The sequence below is a fragment of the Salvia miltiorrhiza genome, chromosome 6, assembly GCF_028751815.1.
Source record: "Salvia miltiorrhiza cultivar Shanhuang (shh) chromosome 6, IMPLAD_Smil_shh, whole genome shotgun sequence".
Classification (NCBI taxonomy): domain Eukaryota; kingdom Viridiplantae; phylum Streptophyta; class Magnoliopsida; order Lamiales; family Lamiaceae; genus Salvia; species Salvia miltiorrhiza.
In genome coordinates, this window is record NC_080392.1 from 22136161 (window position 1) to 22148689 (window position 12529).

Genomic DNA, 12529 nt, shown 5'->3' on the forward strand with positions numbered 1-12529 from the left:
AATCACGCGACCGCACGAATAGTTATTTTACTGAATAAACACGTACATTTTTCGTTCATGCACTTGCGTGATTTATTTAGTAAATGTATTGAGTTATTCAGCCTTCGTTGTTTCCTTCTACATTTAGAATTCTTCATGTAGATCCACTCCCATATAATAGTATATATATATCCTAAATAAGGACCACATAAGGTGTGTATGTGGTGCTAGAAGAGTGACACGTGGTGGATGCCTTCCAAGGCAAAATACACACAGGGGTAAATTAGGAATAAAAATTTCAAAAATTTAAAAAAATTAATGTATTAATAGAAACAAATTATGTCCATTTGATCATAGTGAATTAATGGCCCAAATCAAATTATATGAAGATTCGAAATTTGTATCTGTTTCCCTTGCAATTCATACGTTTTTCTTATTACGAATTGAAAGTATTTTTTTTACGAATTATATTCTATGCACGAATCTGAAGTTGTTTTGTTATAAATTATGTTCTGATTAAGCAAATTTCAAGCCACAAGATCAACCAAGATCTAATGGCCAGGATTTGTTCCTATATATATATATACTAAAAATTCATTTTTTTTTCGCGACCGTCGTCAAAATTATGCATTTAATTGAACACCAATATGCATAAAAGTAAACAAAAATATGCATGACACCAGATAGAAATATGCACGAGAAAGTATCAGTATGGTCCGTCAAGTGACCAGCGCCCAGAGCTACATGACGGTGTCGCATAGTACTATACATATAGTTTAACACGAATATACATAAAGATAAATATAAATATGTATAACGTTACACACAAATATGTATAGCATTATTCGACAACGAGAGGCACCATAGGGTTTGCATATTGATATTTTTCCATGCGTATTTCTATCCAACATAATGCATGTTTGGATTTATGTTTATGCATAAAAGCGTTCAATTATATGCATAATTTTGACGATGGACGCGGAAAAAAAATATGAATTTTTTAAAAAAATTAGAAAAAAAAAATATTTTATTTTTATTTTTATAATTTTTGAAAATTATACTATTTTACTCCTCCTTATTTTTGCCTTAGAAGACTTTAGAAGGTCTTGGGAGGCATCTGCCACATATTGCACTCAAAATAATGAGAAAAAATTGACTATTTTTTGTGGACGGAAGGAGTATTATTATTATTATTATTATTATTATTATTATTATTATTATTATTATTATTATTATTATTATTATTATTATTATTATTATTATTATTATTAATTTAATTCGAATTTTAATATGATCCGAAAATTTGAACTAAATTTTAAATTTTTGTTTGGATCCTATATTCGAATTTAGGGATTTTGCTCACCCCTGAATTTCGGTGTGAGATATATGCCTCAAAATAATGAGAAAAAATTTCATAGTAGTTATAAAAAATACTTACTCCGTCCCATTATTGTTGGCCTATTTTTATTGGGCACGAGTATTTAGGAGAATAAGATTGTAATGTAAAATTGTGTAAAGGTGTGTGAGGTCACATTGTTTGAAGTGTAAAATCATTACCAGAAATTGAAATAAACTACTCCCTCCGTCCACCAAAAATATACCACTTTACTTTCGGTACGAATTTTAATAAAATGTGAGTGAAGTTGGTAGTAGAGTAAGGGTCCCACTTTAAATGTGAGTGGAATGGTGTGGACCCTACTATTAAAAATGGATGTGACATATTTTTTGTGGACGGACGAAAAAGAAAATTGTGGCATATCTTTGATGGACGTAGGGAATAATATTAATGGAACACATTAAAAAGAAAAATAGACCAACAATAATGGAACATAGAGAATAGGAGTATAAAATAACATATCAAAATAAAAAATATATAAATTAATTAAATATTTAAAATTAAATATCTCACTCGTCTAGATACTAACAACAAAGTTGAACTTTCCTTTTGTTTCTTATGTTGAAATACGTCATTATTTGAGATCCCCCTTCTATCCTTCTTGCGCCCTAATTCTCCTTCCTCGTTTGCATCTTCAATTCCAGAGTTTGGGGACACAATAGCAGATTCAAGAAAAGGTATTTATAGAAGATGATTTCACCTTACATTTCCTTTTTATGGTGAAGATATTGAATGAATTTTGTTGGTGTGATTACTGAAATCCATGTTTATGCATAAAATTGCTGAAACCATTTCTGAAAATCTGAAATTGTTGCCGAAATCACATTTATCTAATTATGCCTGCATCTCCCGATTCCTACATTATCACATCGCCTCAGCTCCTCCGCACGTGGAGGCGGCCGCCTTTCGCCGACGAGGTGCACATATTGGTGCGGTTCAGCGTCGCCTTGCCTTGAGGCGTCTGCCTCTAGTGAATTTCACAACATTGTCAATATTCTAATAGTTTGTATTGGTGGAGTTCTAATACTCCCTCCGTCCACAAAATGAATACTCATTTATGGACGACACGAGTTTTAAGGAATGTATTGAGTGTAGTGTGAATAGAATAAGGGTTTCACTTTTTGAGTGTATTAATTATAGGGATGTGTGGGGTACACTTTCCAAAAAAGGAATGAGTACTTATTTCGTGGACGAACGAAAAAGGAAATATGGGTACTTATTTCGTGGAGGGAGGGAGTATATTGTAATTTCCATGTTTCTTATTTTGGTTGAGGCTATGTTCGTGTTTCATGCTTTGTTAATCTTCTTGACTCAATCTAGGTGCGAGCAAAACCAAACCGAAACTTAACAACTGAATCAATTTGTTGAATTTTGGTTGTTTCGGTTCGGTTATAATTTATTTGGTTTAGTTTAAGGATAAAATATTTCTGTTGGATTAAATGCTCACGCCTAGTTCAATCTTTACTACTTTGAAATGAGTGTGTCTCACAAGATAAATGCACTTTGCCTTTATCAAGTATGAGATGCTCAAAAAGGAACTTTTGTTTCCCTTCCGTGGTCATGTTGCTTCAAATTTCTCTAGAACAAAGTAACATTCAGAGAATTGGTGGCTTTGCCATGTCAACGTGTGTGTTTTTGTGCTTGTATCTAGTCTAATTTTTTCTCAACCTTGTTTTTTACCCTTCATCTTCCTCTTCCTGTTGTGTTGATATGAGACCATTTCCTTTATCAGAGTTGCTGCTATGGCAGAAAATTCTGGAAATCCGCCTGCATCTGGGCACGACATTATATTAGGACCTGACTTCTTTGGTTTGTATAAGAGTGAGATCGATACATTATTGGCTGAAGATGATAGTCTTCTGCCCTTGCTTCGTCGAGTTTCTCAGTTATCTGGAAACCTTAATGGGGTGGGCAGAGAAAAAGGCTCAACTGTGGAAAACAATGCTAGTACTAGTTCTGCTTCAATGTTTTCTGATGGAATAGGAGCTCTGGTTTCGGATACCAAAAAGGAAAGATTATGTGGATTGCTCAGGCAGAGTGTTATTGATCTCACGCAAGAGGTGGATGAGGTAATAATCAAATATACTTATTCCAACCCTTCTAATAATCTTGCTGTACATGAAAGTAAACATTGCTAGGAAGTGTCTATTAGCTCTGTTCCTTTTCCCATTCTATTTCCAAATTGTGTTTTACATTTTGAAATCAGATGGAGAATCCTGTTCTTTCTGTTTGTCGAATTCGATCGTGCCTAAGCTGCAAAGAAAAGCTTTTAAGCTTGGATGCATCGACATGTAAGGCTGATCAACCGCAGCACGCTAAAAAGAAGGCCAAAGTTGTTTCTGCATCTCCGGTGAGGATCTCCTTAGATGTTACTTTGTATGGTGGCGAGTCATGAATTAGTTTCAGTTTCATGTTGTATTTCGTAGGCATTGCTCTTTCCATCTTTTGAACCAACATCTCGACCACTAAACTAATAATAGAAATTATCAAGAGCATTGAGATATCTCAAAGTTCAATCCATCTTAATAAACAATGAGTTAGCCTATATTTTTTTGTGTTTATTTAGGCTAATCCTCAAAAGTAAATGCCCCCAATGAGCTGTTGGTTTAGACTGGAACATGGGGTAACACACTATTTTACTGTTAAAGAGTTTCTTAAAATTTGTTTTCTTTTCTTAGTGTTGCTCCACTTGGTGTTAGCATTAATTTGGATTTGCTGTTGTATTGTTATCTGGTTTATAATAATAATTATGATATGATTATAGCGTTTACCCAAAAAATTCTCATTTTTGTCCATATTAAAAAAATAATTGTGGTAACTGACTCTAGCATTTCTGTTTTGCCATCCTTGAATCATACTTCCGTGTTCCATTTATTTACACGTTTAAATGTTTGAGTTGTTTCTGAAAGTAAAAGTGTTGTTTCTTGCTCGTGGCAAACAGGATTTGGAAAGTGAACACATCCAGCTGGATGATGATTTGCGGTTTATATTAGAGCAGGACAGTTCCAAGGTTGAGGAACTCATGGAGAGCCACACTAGAGAAATTTCCACCACGGTACTTGGACACGAAGTTCCCACTTCTCTGATCCCAATTTACACAAATCTGAATCACCAGCACGTAGCATATGGCTTATGGTTCTTATTACTTTGTCTGATAGTTGGATCACATGGAGACGAAGCTCGAAGAAATTCTCAATTCTGTAATGACCACCTGCAGGTATTCCAATTCTTCAAATTTAATTTAATTTAATTTCTCATCTTAGAAATCATTATTATGGTTGCTTGTGATGCTGTTGACTGTTTAAATGAGGAAGAATTCTTATGTTTTCTCCGGCAGGGCTATGACCATTGTTGAGAAGCAAGAGCTTCGCAGACTGCTTCGGAAATTACCAGCCACAAGCCTTGACCGTGTTGTGGAAATCATCGAACATACCAATCCCCCAAGCTACTCGGGCAGCACAATGAATGTTGAACTGGACAAATTGGTAACAGAAGTGCAAAACAAGCTCTTTTCTGTGCTCGAATTTTAGTGTTTAGCTCCCATTATCTCATCTGCTATTTTGTGTGCTTCTGTAGAACAATGTTGCACTATGGAGACTATACTTCTACGCTGCAAGCGTTACAGAAAAGCTGACAGTTAATGCCAAGAAGCCGTGTCGGGAGTGAGCATTTTTTATTACTCCCCCATCCCATCAACCTTAGTTAGTGTTGTAAAGGTTATAGAGATACAGCATTTTGTTAGTGATATGCGTAGTTAAGCCAAGGAGGACATAGATGTACAGCTGATATTGAGTTCATTCACATAGTGCCCAAATTACGTAAAAAAATGTGAGAAAGCGGTGCACACTACAGGCCTCTCTAAATTCCTTTTTTCTTTACCTGCGTTTTCTGTCCATATTTTTGCTGGTTGTGGTGCATTTTCTTTGATGAAAAAATGTGTTAATATATATATTTATCATTTTTCTATTCTTTTCACATGTTCTTCAGGGTTGGATAATTTTTCTCAGATAGGATGGAAAAAGTGGGGTGGTCATTTTTTCATTTTTCTTCTTGAATTTATGTGATGGGATAATATTTTTTGATATGTTTACACCCTAAAGAATTGTGTTAAAATATGATTTTTTTTTCATTTTCTTTATTCTTCTCTTGTTTTTTTTTTTTTTTTGAGGAATTATTCTTCTCTTGTTATGATTTGTAATTTAAGGGAATGAACTTTTATGGTTTGAACTTTGTTGCACGGTCATAACTTTGTAGGTATGCCAAAAAATTGTGACTTTTTAGTATTGTTTATGGCTTGAACTTAGAGTCAATATATCAAACTAGCCTATTTTTTATAATAAATTAAAAATTTATCAATTCAAATAAAAATTTTAAAAATTATTTACTTTTTTATGTTAAATGACTAATTTGCCCCTAAGATTAAAATGAAAAAATTAGTCACTTCAAATCTCTATCCCTCTCTCCTCTCGATCTCTCTCTCTCTACGCTATCTCGCTCGCTCTATCTCTGCTCTCTCTATGCTCTCTCTCTTCCTCCATCAAGATCTGCGTCGATTGCTCCCAAAAGATTTGAGTTTTCTTCATTTTCGCTCTCTTTCTCTCTCTCTCCCTCTCTCTCCAACCACGCATTTTTCTTCCTTTCTCTCTAGGGTACACTGCTTTCCCCCAATCCAGATTGTAGGTCGGAACTCTTTTGACTTTTCGATCTTATTTTTTCCCCTAAATTTTGTAGTCTCGTATTTGGAAGTATTGATATCATATGTTTAATACGTACTTCTATGAGAAGTTGAAACAGGATGTTCTGAAGAAGACAGATAGAAAAGCTTTATTTTTGAAGTTCAGAAGGTGGTGGAAAGGTGTGAATATATTCGAGAAACCATACATTTTCCTCCCAATTCATGAAAATCGTCGTATTTGGAAGTATTGAAAATTGGCAGATTGTTTGTGTATGTAGCTTATTTGAGGAAATTTTGGAGTTTTGCCGCTACTGATTCACATTGACTTTTATATTTTGGAGTGAAGTTCGAGAAACTGAAGCTCTTTGATTGGGACTGGAAACGTCTTCATTTGCCGACGCCTATTTCCTGTTGTGAATTTCATTTGATTTCTACTGTCTAATTTTTCTAGTGATAACTTAGGGTGCCTCCAACAATAAACTATAAATTCCAGCTTCCAAAGTGCCATGTCATTTTAAAAACTCAATTCACTTTTTTTTTATACATCCTCCAATGATAAACTAGTTCTTAAATGTTTGTGACCCCATTATAATAAATAAAAAAAATGGAAAAGAAAAGCAAGAGAGCTCATTTCACCGAGAAACAGCAAGAGAGAGAAACACAATTGCAGGTGGGGTCCACGGCGTCAGATGTGAAACTGGTTGCCAGTTCTAAACCAGTTTCTCGCCAATTTATTAGAAACTAGTTTCTCTCTCCAATGGTGATTCTCAAACTTGAAACTAGCTTTTTTGTGCCATTTGAGGCACCCTTATTAATAATCTTGAATTCACGATCAGATCTATGAATTCACAGTCAGATTTATGAGATTTAAAATTTACTGTTCTTGAATTCACAATCAGATCTATCCATTGACAATCAGATCGATGAATTCACAACCAACTCTATTGAATTAGTTGTTTTGGTTGTGAATTCAAACTTTAAAATTCAAATTCATGACTACTTGAATTCGCAACCAAAATAAATCTTGGTTGTGAATTCGAGTTTTAAAGCTCGAACTAGCATATGCCCATTTGTGCAATGCACGACATACATTGAAGTCAAACGATAAATTTAAATAAATAAATATAAATAAATAAAAAATATTAAAACATAAACAAATACAAAATATGTTTTAAATTAAAATATAATCATTCACATCAATTACTCAATAAAATCCTGAATTTAAAAATGTAAATTTTCAATTTATACCAAGTGTAATGATATGTAAATTTTAAATTTTCAATTTATACAAAATGTAAATTTTCAATTTATAACTTTGATAACTTTCTCATCTTAAATCTATTTTTATCCTATGATATATCAAATTAAAGCTTTTGTCATGATCTTTAATTTGATATATATATATATATATATATATATATATATATATATATATAGGGAGAGGTTCAAGAAAGAACCATAAATAAAAGAAGATCGGAGAACCATTTTCAGCCATTCGATCATCAAGATCTACGGTGGATGCATCATCTTGTTGGATGAATGCAGATCTTGGGTTCGAATCATGAAGGGAGCATTTTTTTTAAATTTTTTTAGTGCATTAATTTTAACAGCGAATGCATTAATTTTTACAGTGGATGCATTAGATTTGATGGTTCTCCCGTTCTCACAAATAATGTAGTTCTCTCTAGAACCACACCCTATATATATATATATATATATATATATATATATATAGCGCAAGTCTTAACGGAGGCAGAAGAATGAATCAACACCGCACGTCGGCCGTCTAATTGACACGCCGCACGCCGGCCGTCTCCGCTGCTGCTGTGCTCATATCTGCGGCTGGCTATCAGCTGGAAGTCGCCGCCGCCGCCGCTGCATCATCCTGAACCGCCGTTGCAGATCTCCCTCGAGATCTCCATAAGCGCCGACTCGATCCGCCACTATTGTCCATAAAACACGATTGCTGTCAGTTGGCTGTTTTTATTGTCAATTGGGGCTGTTTTTATTGAGGAGGGTTTCTGCTCGGATTCTCGATCCGGTCGGCGGCGCTGATAGCACGCCGCGCCTGCCGATCCAGACTCCCCACCGCGAGGACTCTTCTCCGGCCGGCCGCGACTCCAGACGCCTCCGTCGCCGCTGCTCCCCGCCTTAAGCCGTTCTCCTGCCGGTGATGGATTCGAGTTCGCCGGAAGTCCATCGTGACAAAGGGGGCCTCAATCTTCCCCTGGTCTCTTCTAATTTTGACAGGTCTCGATCTAAGTCCCCTGCCAATGTTCCGTCTCAGCACCCGCCTCTCGAAAAGCCGAGTTATTCTTCCGGCGCAGTGGCTGTTGGGCAGCGCTCGTCGGGTTTTTCACCGGCGCAGAGTTTGATCGGTGATCCTAACCAGACCATCCCTGGTTTGATACAGCCGATACCATCTGTTGTTACTTCAGTAGCGCAGGTGCCGGGTTCTGCTCCGGCTGTTTCTTTCGCTGCCAAAGTAGCTGATAAAGTCCAACCCAATTCGCTTAAGAAGCCGGATGTTGCAGCGTATGGCCTCCGAGGCCTTCAAATACAGCGAGAAGGAGAGGTTGTCACCCTCTCAGTGCCCAAATCGGAATATCAAACAAAGTTGGAAGAGTTTCAATTTGCACTAATCGGTAGACTTATCCAACGTAAAGGTGACAAGCCACGCACGTTCGCCGACCTCTCTCATGAACTTCGAACCATATGGCAGTGCGCCGACTGTCAACTGGTGCCCATGGCTAAGGGATTCTTCGTTGTTAAATTTTTTACGATGGAAGCGAAAAAGAAAGCTAAGGGGAGTTCTTTTCTCCAACTGTCAATCGGCCACGTACGCTTCCGTGAATGGACTAGGTATTTCGATCCGTATAAGGAAGTGTCGTCTCTGGCTCAGGTATGGGTTCGGATATATTATCTTCCTGTCGAGTTATGGACTCCGGTGATTATTGCTGGTATAGGTCGTGTGCTTGGTCATCCTATGCGAATTGATAATGCCTCCGCAACTGGTCATGTGGGACACTTTGCGCGGGTTTTGGTGGAACTTGACATGGCTTTGCCTATTCTCAACTCGATGTACATTGATGACGGCGATAGATCGTTCTACATTGAGTTTGGTTTTGAATCTATGCCCCTTTTTTGCTCGCGTTGTAAACTTACAGGTCATTCAACGGATAAATGCCGGAGAGCTGATAGGGCCACGAGCAAGCAAAAGATCTCTGAGCCTCCTGCTGTGGTTGTGAAGAATCTTGATAAGGGAGAGGGTCCGATTCCTGCATGGCAGCCCAAAGTTGATATTCTTAAACCTCTATCAGGTCCTGATCTTCTAGACGCGGCTACAGTGAAAAATGATCTCCCTCTGGCGGGGGATGCTAACCGATATCAAGCGCTAGATGAGGATGAGGAAGAGGAAGTGGAGGAGACTATCATTGCGGACTCCAATTATGAAGCAGAGGCTTTACATGAGGAAGAAAATGATGGGTCGCCTCACACGGAAAAGGCTAGTGATAAGGAGGGCTCGAATGTAGAGGGAACTTTGGAGTTGGATTCTGGAACGAATAGTGGAGCTGTGGTAGAGCAACAAACGGTAGTTGGGGCAGAAGATTCAGCGAGCCAGCAGGTTAATTCGCCGATTAAGGAAGTTGATTTTGATAATAAATCCATTCCTTCTCCGGATGACATGGCGAGTCGTATTATTAGGTTAGAGGAGCAAGTTAATCAGGGGATGCAGCTGCTCTCGGAGCAGAAGCGCGGACGTGGTCGTCCAAAGGGCTCGGTTAAGGGACGAGAGCCTATACATGCAATTCCGGAAGGTTGTATTAAAAGTCGTCTTAGGAATGCGGAAGAAATGGGTAACAAGCCGAGGGAGTTTGTGGTTGACGTCACCAATAGGCCTAATATGATTGCAATGAATAATGTCGTCCATAGGCGTTGGTCGGATGATTTGGATAATGATCCTGACTTTCCTTTTTGAGTTGTTCTCCTTCGCTTTTTAAGTTTTGTGCCCTTAGTCTGCATCTTGTGCTTTCAAGGGATGTTTTTTCTTTTTCTCTTTATAATAAACCTCAATTTAATAAAAAAAATATATATATATATATATATATATATATATATATATATATATATATATATAGGGAGAGGTTCAAATAAGAACCACTAATAAAATAAGAACAGCGAACCATTTTAAGCCATTCGATCATCAAGATCTACGGTGGATGCATCATCTTGGTGGATGGATGCAGATGCTGGGTTCGAATCCTGAAGGGAGCAAAAAAATTATTTTTTTTGGATGCATTAAATTTAATAGAGGATGCATTAATTTGTATAGCAGATGCAGTAATTTTATTGGTTCTTATGTTCTCACGATAATTGTGGTTCTCACTATAACCGCACCCTATATATATATATATATATATTGTATATTTTGTTATTAGCCAAATTATAAGATATTTGAAAAAAACTATATATATAGAAAGAAAGAGAAAAAAAATGAAGAAAAAAAATTAGAAAACTGCAAATTAATGTAAATCTCCTAAATTATAGCAGAAATCTCTCTAAAATAACTGAAGTTTAAATTGTGGCGGCAAATTATTACCGTTGAACTCCTTTTTTATATATAATATAGATATAGATTCACAACTAGTTGTTTTGATTGTGAATGTGAATTCTCGAATTCACAACCAGTTTGATGAATTCACGGTTGAATTGCTAGTGTTTGTTGTGAATTCGAGTTTTAAATCTCGAATTCACAACCAACTCTATTTCTAGTTGTGAATTCACAACTACTGTTTTTAGTTGTGAATTTAAACTTTAAAACTCAAATTCACAACTGCTTGAATTCACAACCAAAATAAATTTCTCATGCTCCGGAACACATCCAGCCGAGCACCCTTATAACGCCTCTGGTTAGTGCCCGATGAAGATCAACTCATCGAGTCAGCTAACAAGTGTACACAATTCTCAAACAACGTGTTAGGTCATAAGAGAACCTCAATTGATTAACTGTGCGAGCCTTAAACATGGTAGAGTGCACAAAAATATTTATTGGATAAACAGTTTGTATTTCATGAAACATTTAAGCTCATTAGCTCAATCATACATTTGGAAAATAAGCCCACCTGATTAGGCAATGCCTGTCGTTTATTCTAATCTCTGAATCGGAATAGCGGTGCTAGTCCTCACGATCCACGAAGCCTACAAGAAATTTATACTCTTAATAGGTCTCATGAATCTAATCTTAAGTCAAGGTAAAGTGCTTAACATTCTATGATTCACTTAGCCGGGTTTTCAAAATTTAATGAATAAATAATTGAAAAGTAAAATTCTTGAGTTAAGAACACCAACAATATACTTACTCGTCTTTCTTTTGTAATTGGAATTATAATAACCAATTAAATCATAAATACTTTCATTGCAAAATATAAATGCAACATGCTTAGCATATAATAAGTAATTACTTAAAATATGCACATAATAATAATATAATATTATTATGCAAATTATCATTTAAAATAATTAATCAAACTATTTAATAGTTTAATTAAATAATTAAGTGCAGTCCATTTAATGAAAAAAGAAAAATTTGCACAGCCCAATGAGTAAATTCCAAATGTTTTAAAATAAGAAGGCCCAACACGTAAGCCCAAAACCCATTTGGGGGTTTGCATCTGCTATGCTATGCTCTGCTCTGGTATACTACGCTATGCTCTGCTCTGCTCTACTATGCACTCCTCTACTCTGCTCTCCTCTACTCTGCTCTACTATCCTCTCCTCTATGATTTATGCTTAATTGTTCTTAATTTGGGGGTTTGCATGTGCTTATTTTGAGTTAAATATCCTGAAAATTGGTGCGTTTATGGGTTTGTTTTAGCTTTGCAGGAGATTCTGATTTTATAGACGGAAGAGTGTTATGTTGGAGATTTTGGGTCAGAATTGCGTACTTAGGCGCAAACTGGTGTCCAGAGCTGAAAGTCCGCGCCAGAGCAGAGCTGAGAAGCTGCGCCAAAGCAGAGTTGCGCGGATATGTCTGCATCAGAGCAGAGCTGACTTCCATAGTCAGAGCTGACCATCTCCAGAGCTGAACTTCACTATCAGAACTGAATTCTCCAGAGCAGAACAAACTTGTCAGAGCAGAGCTGAAGCTCAGTCACCAGAGCTGACTTTACGCGCCAGAGTTAACACAATTCCAGAGCTCACTGAAGACAGAGCTGACTACTTATCCAGATCTGTCATGATTTTCCAGCTCTTCCATCTCGTCAGAGCTGCCAAAGACGCCAGAGCTGCCAAGAATTGCCGAGCAAGTTAGCAATCCCCTGTGCGCGCACGCTGCTTGATGTTTATCTTTAAAGCCCAGTTTCACAATGCCTTTTTGAGCAGCATTAGGGTTGATCGATAGTCTATAAATAGGGCTCAATGTTCTTCATGAAAAAGAATCTTTTAGCCTTCGTTCCAATAGTAGCTTAGACCTTAGGCAA

The 12529-nt window shown here is 36.8% G+C and overlaps 1 protein-coding gene across 1 annotated transcript; it reads left to right on the forward strand.

The window, feature by feature from the left end:
• Window positions 1-1906: 1906 nt before the first annotated feature.
• LOC130987514 (uncharacterized) lies at window positions 1907-5345 on the forward strand. Its single transcript, XM_057911055.1, has 7 exons — window positions 1907-2052; window positions 3108-3444; window positions 3582-3725; window positions 4317-4430; window positions 4534-4592; window positions 4713-4860; window positions 4952-5345. Exons 2-7 carry the CDS (start codon window positions 3118-3120, stop codon window positions 5039-5041), a joined length of 882 nt encoding a protein of 293 aa, XP_057767038.1. The 5' UTR covers window positions 1907-2052; window positions 3108-3117; the 3' UTR covers window positions 5042-5345.
• Window positions 5346-12529: the final 7184 nt, after the last annotated feature.

Coding starts and splice junctions, on each gene's coding strand:
- LOC130987514 (XM_057911055.1), top strand. CDS start 3,118: ATGGCAGAAAATTCTGGAAATCCGCCTGCATCTGGGCACGACATTATA. Junction 4,431..4,533: donor CTAGAGAAATTTCCACCACG/GTACTTGGACAC, acceptor TTTGTCTGATAG/TTGGATCACATGGAGACGAA. Junction 4,593..4,712: donor TCTGTAATGACCACCTGCAG/GTATTCCAATTC, acceptor TTTCTCCGGCAG/GGCTATGACCATTGTTGAGA.